We start from the raw sequence: 5,979 nt of genomic DNA, 5'->3' as shown, positions 1-5,979 counted from the left end.
AAAAAAAAAAAAAAAAAGACTTGTGAGTTCCAGGAGGCAGAGGTTGCAGTGAGCAGAGATTGCACCACTCTACACTCCAGCCTCAGTGACAGAGTGAGACTCTGTCTCAGGAAAAAAAAAAAAAGACTGACTTACATTAAGGAAATGCAAACTAAAATAAAATGAAATACCATTACATACCTATTAGAATTGCTAAAAAGGAAACCCTGACAATCCCAAGTACTGGAAAAGATGTGAAGCAAATGGAATTCTTGTACCCTGCGGGTGGAAATGTAAAATGGTACAACTACATTGGAAAACAGTTTGGCAATTTCTTGTAAAATTAAACATTACACCACACAACCCAGCAGTCCCACTCCTAGGTATTACCCAAAAGAAATGAAAATATATGTTCACACAAATGCATATTATATGATTCAATTTCTGTGATATTCTTTAAAAGGCAAACCTATAGGGACAGAAAATATTTGGTAGATAAGTGGTTGCCAGGATTCGGGAGTAGGGTTATGGTTTGACTGTAAAAAGACATGAGGGAACTTTCTGGGGTAATAGAAATGTTCTGTATCTTGATTGTGGTGATGGCTACACAACTGTATGTGTTTGTCAAAACTCATACAACTGTACACTTAAAAGAGTGTTATTGTATATAAACCATGCCTCAACAAATCTGAGCTTTAAAAAGGCAATGCCTCGGGCTGGACATGGTGGCTCACACCAGTAATCCTAGCACTTTGAGAGGCCAAGGTGGGCAGATCACCTGAGGTCAGGAGTTCAAGACCAGCCTGGCAAACATGGTGAAGCCCTGTCTACTAAAAATACAAAAAAGTGGCCAGGTGCGGTGGCTCAAGCCTGTAATCCCAGCACTTTGGGAGGCCGAGACGGGCAGATCACGAGGTCAGGAGATCGAGACCATCCTGGCTAACATGGTGAAACCCCGTCTCTACTAAAAATACAAAAAACTAGCCGGGCGAGGTGGTGGGCGCCTGTAGTCCCAGCTACTCGGGAGGCTGAGGCAGGAGAATGGCATGAACCCGGGAGGCGGAGCTTGCAGTGAGCTGAGAACCGGCCACTGCACTCCAGCCTGGGCGACAGAGCGAGACTCCGTCTCAAACAAACAAACAAACAAACAAACAAACAAAAAGTTAGCCAGGTGTGGTGGCGCATGCCTGTAATCCCAGTTACTCAGGAGGCTGAGGCAGGAGGATTGCTTGAACCTGGGAGGCGGAGATTGTAATGAGCAGAGATTGTGCCACTGCACTCCAGCCTGGGAGACAGAGTAAGACTCCATCTCAAAAAAAAAGGAATTGCCTTACTGCTCTCTTTCATGTTATTTAAAGGATGTACATATGAATGAACCAGTGTTTCTAATTAGTAGGAGATCTATCATTACTGCTACACCAGGCTGAAAGGAGTCTAGCCAGAAATAAGAAAACATGACGTATTGGCCAGGCTCAATGGCTTGCACTTGTAATCCCAGCACTTTAGGAGGCTGAGGTGAGTGGATCACTTGAGGCCAGGAGTTCAAGACCAGCCTGGGCAACATGGTTAAACCCCATCTCTACTAAAAATACAAAAATTAGCCAGGTGTGGTGGTGCACACCATAGTCCCAGCTACTTAGGTGCCTGAGGCAGGAGAATCACTTGAACCCAGGAGGCGGAGGTTGCAGTGAGCAAAGATCGTGCCACTGCACTCCAGCCTGGCTAACAGAGTGAGACCTTGTCTCAAAAAAACAAAACAAAACAAAAAACAGAAACCATGATGTATGAATTAGCCTCTGGCCTTTCTTCAGATGTTCCTCTAGGATTTGTGACATCCTGGAGCTTTCTCATAGATACCCTATTTTCTGTGTGGTGCCATATCCAGGACCTCGGGAGTCCAGACTGGGAAGCACAAGGCAAGTGGGGTCCCAGACAACAGGAGACAGCTTGGGGTTCACCCTGAGCTGGCAGCTGTCTGTGATCCAGGCAGGCTCTGAGGCGGAGAAAACAAAGTCAGGCTCTAATTCACCTGCTTCCTGCCTCACTTTCCTAACTCTCTCTCTGTTAGAGCCCCTGTCTGGAGCTTGCAGCCCCTTCTAACACCCACCCCCTCCACCATCCAGCCTCCCATCTTTGATCTTGTCCAGCCTTCTGCATGCTATTCCATTCAAAGGCCAACTCCTCCAGGAAGCTTTCCCTCACTTGGGCTTTGGCCTTGGTTGAAATCCCAGTTGTGCTCTCAATAACCCAGTCCTTGTGTGCTTCGGTGACAAATGGAGGCTTCCTTTAGGATTGTTGGGAGTGACAATGCCCAGCACAGGACCTGGAGGGTAATGAATGATCTGTTTATGTTGGCAGGGCTCTCCTTCCCCTAGACAGCATCCAAAAGCACTCGCACCTTTGTTTTTAGCTCTAAAATGATGACGCTGCAGGGAGCCCTCCCCCCGTGGATAGGCTTCCCTTTCAGCTTCCATATCCTCATGATGATATGACCACAGCTGCCATGTGTGGATTGCCAACCGTGTGCCAGGAAGTGCACTGGGCACCTAACATAGATGAAGTCATTTAAATACCAAAGTGACAGGGTAGATATAATTATCTGAATTAATTAATTAATTTTTTTTTTGAGACAGAGTCTTGTTCTGTCGCCCAGGCTGGAGTGAAGTGTGAACTCCAGCCTGGCGACAGAGTGAAACTCTGTCTAAAAAAAAAAAAAAATAAAAAAAATCCAAAATTAGCCAGGTGTGGTAGCGGGCGCCCGTAATCCCAGCTACTGGGGAGGCTGAGGCAGGAGAATCACTTGAACCTGGAAGACAGAGGTTGCAGTGAGCAGAGATCGCACCACTGCGCTCCAGCCTGGACGAGAGAGCATCTTTTNCTGTCCTTTTTGCATACTGGATAGGCTGTGCTCTGAACCTGTTCCATGACCTAAGATCAGTCAGTCACTTTGCGAGGAGGCCAGAACATCACCCAGAAAAGGACACAAATAATTCTGGAGGGAAAAGAGCATCTTGCTAGGAGCCTCCTCTTCTGAAGGTGATTAGTAAAAACTGCTGCAATGCAGAGGGTTACTTAATCCCAGGCAGAGAAAATGGGGGAATTCCCATGACTAGAATTGGGAAATCTATAGCTCACTCAGGCAGCAGCAAGAACACAGGCCTCTCTAGCACCTCTGCTTAAAGCCACAGAATGAGCAAGTTTGGGTGCCCTATTGGTACACGTGGCTAGGACGAGGCACCTTGCCTAAGCCTACCGTACTGCAACAACAGCATAAAAGAACAATTCTCCCTGAAAACAATTTCTGCATTCTGTTTTTTTTGGGGGGGTTGTTGTTGTTGTTGTTTTCGAGACGGGAGTCTTGCTCTGTCGCCTAGGCTGGAGTGCAGTGGCGCCATCTCAGCTCACTACAATCTCTGCCTCCTGGGTTCAAGCCTCCTGGGCTCAAGTGATTCTCCTGCCTCAGCCTCTTGAGTAGCTGGGATTATAGGCACGTACCACCACGCCTGGCTAATTTTTGTAATTTTAGTAGAGATGGGGTTTCGCCATATTGGCTAGTCTCGAACTCCTGATCTCGAGTGTTCCACCCTCCTCAGCCTCCCAAAGTGCTGGGATTACAGGCGTGAGCCACCACGACTGGCCAACATCTGCTCAATTTCTGCATTCTTTATTGGCTTCTGTTTGGAACGCAGGCTTCAAATTCACTGAGCTTTTTTTTTTTTTTTTTTTTTTTTTTTTTAATTTCAAGCCTTTTTTTGGTCAAAATCAAGAATTCTGTAGTCAGACCTCTGGTCTCCACAGGGATAGCTGGTTTAATTTTGTGGTATTTGGTAAATGAGCCCTGGGGTATGAGGCCTTCCCCAGAATCCCAGAGCTGAGTGTCCTGGGGCGGGGGACCATAACCGACCCCATCCTGGCTCCACTTTGACTTCCTTATGTTGTTTCCAGTCAGCCCAGGGCCCACATGGTAAAGAGCAGATGTTACCCTGCTACCATCTGCTTGGTCTGATTCTCTTTCTAATCACTCACTTCTCCTTTGAGTAGAGTGAGGGCTGGGATGAGGGTGAGAGGGAAGATTTGGTTTGGGTTTGGGGGAATGTGAGGGTTAGGGTTAGATTGAGGGTTAGAGTTGGGCTTACGGTTCATGTTTTCCTCTTCCCAATCCTAAAGAGTGAAGCTTTCTGTCTCCTCTCTGTCTTTCCATCGCTCAGTTCCTTTTTCTCTGCCTGTTTGCCATTCCGTTTCTCCTCGCTCTGTCTCTTCCTCCAACACCCACGCGCACATATACCCCCTGCCCCAGTGTGTGTTGTCCTGGGCTGTCCTTGGCCCCTTCCAGACATGCCACCAGCTGCTGGCCTTCTCTGTAGGAAGCAACCGCTTCATGTCCCCAGACGTGGCTGGGAGTCTTCAGGACAAAGCTGGGCAGTCCTTAGCCAGGAGGGTGTCCTGCTTGGCTCCTGCACTGATGTGAGCCTGGAGGAAGGGCAGCCTGAGGGCCGGCTGCTGAGTCTCCTCGAGGCCCCTGGACTACTCCCACCAGCACAGTGGATATTCTCCAAGCTCACTGTGGCTCAGTGTCAGGGCTGGGTACTGGGCACCATCTGAGGCTCCCTGATCCACACCAGCATCTCTCTGTAGGGCACCATCATCTTACCCAACCTGGCCTCTGTGCTCTACGACCCTGAGTGCTGGGAGACCCCTCCACAGTTCAACCCTGGCCACTTCTTGGACAAGGATGGAAACTTTGTGGCCAATGAGGCCTTCCTGCCATTCTCTGCAGGTACTAGGCACAGAGCTGGATCCTGGGTAGTGGGTGGGGCTACAGTGGGACAGACACAGAGACAGCTGCCACCTCTGACTTTTCTCTCTGTTTCCAGGGCATTGCGTGTGCTCAGGGGACCAGCTGGCTCAAATGGAGCTCTTCCTGATGTTTGCCACCCTCCTTAGGACCTTTCGGTTCCAACTGCCAGAAGGGAGCCCGGGGCTCAAGCTGGAGTACATCTTTGGGGGCACTTTGCAACCCCAGCCCCAGGAGATCTGCGCAGTGTCCCGCCTGAACAGCCCCAGCCCTGGTCCTAGGGAGGATGGGGGTTCTGGCGGCCTGTGCCCCATGAAGTCCTTCCTCAGTCTCTTGGTTTCTGCAAAGTTAGAGAAGAGGAGGACCAGGGGTTCATGCAGCTCAGCTGCTCACGGTTACCCCTAACACAAGCTCTGTGGGGTGACACTGGAGAGTAGACTTAGCAAGGATTCTACAGAGGTAGCGCAGTTTGGGTAGTTCAATCCTTAGATTAGGTTAGTTATGCTTTGTCAGGGAAAGATTTTATAAGATTGGTTAAGTTTGGCATTAAATCAGTCCACAGAGTTAATTTTGGAAAATCAAGCCCCACAAGGCAGCAGCTAACTAGGTTCAGAGGAAAAGGCAAACTTTCGAGCAAAATTATAAATATAATAATGCACGCAAATGCAAATACTCGATGCTGGGGACAGGTAAGCCAAAAAAAGAAGTGAAGCGGGGGCAGCTTATTTTCTGCCCTCTCCTGCCCTCTGCTGACCAGCAGCAAGAACTGCAGTTCTCTGCAGACCTATGGCAGAGAAAGATCTCACCATCTCAAGCCAGCAAAGCCAGCAGACCATATAACTGTTCCCAGTAAATTCCTCACCAAAGACCCACTTCAGTTTCCACACAAGGGTCCCTAAATTTTGAATCATTGTGTCTCCAGACAAGCCTTGTTTATTAAAAAAGAATGACTTGTGGCTGGGCATGGTGGCTCACGCCTGTAATCCTAGCACTTTGAGAGGCCGGGGCAGGTGGATCACCTGAGGTCAGGGGTTCAAGACCAGCCTGGCAAACATGGGGAAACCCCATCTCTACTAAAAATACAAAAATTAGCCGGGCATGGTGGCGGGCGCCTGTAATCCCAGCTACTCGGGAGGCTGAGGCAGGAGAATCACTTGAACCCAGAAGGTGGAGGTTGCAGTAAGCTAAGATCACACCATTGCACT

The 5,979-nt window shown here is 48.8% G+C and overlaps 1 protein-coding gene across 1 annotated transcript in view; it reads left to right on the top strand.

Annotated features, from left to right (window-relative positions):
• The window catches only part of LOC108521045 (cytochrome P450 2J2-like), a 20,072-nt gene extending 14,359 nt beyond the window's left edge, over positions 1 to 5,713 (top strand). The window contains 2 exon segments of the mRNA XM_017860610.1: positions 4,615 to 4,756; positions 4,854 to 5,713. Of these exon segments, the coding sequence (XP_017716099.1) occupies positions 4,615 to 4,756; positions 4,854 to 5,179 (468 nt within the window). The 3' untranslated portion in view covers positions 5,180 to 5,713.
• Positions 5,714 to 5,979: the final 266 nt, after the last annotated feature.

This window comes from Rhinopithecus bieti, unplaced genomic scaffold (assembly GCF_001698545.2).
Source record: "Rhinopithecus bieti isolate Rb0 unplaced genomic scaffold, ASM169854v2 scaffold_55189, whole genome shotgun sequence".
Taxonomy (NCBI): domain Eukaryota; kingdom Metazoa; phylum Chordata; class Mammalia; order Primates; family Cercopithecidae; genus Rhinopithecus; species Rhinopithecus bieti.
The sequence above is the reverse complement of the archived record's forward strand: the minus strand, read 5'-3'. Positions and strand labels throughout refer to the sequence as shown.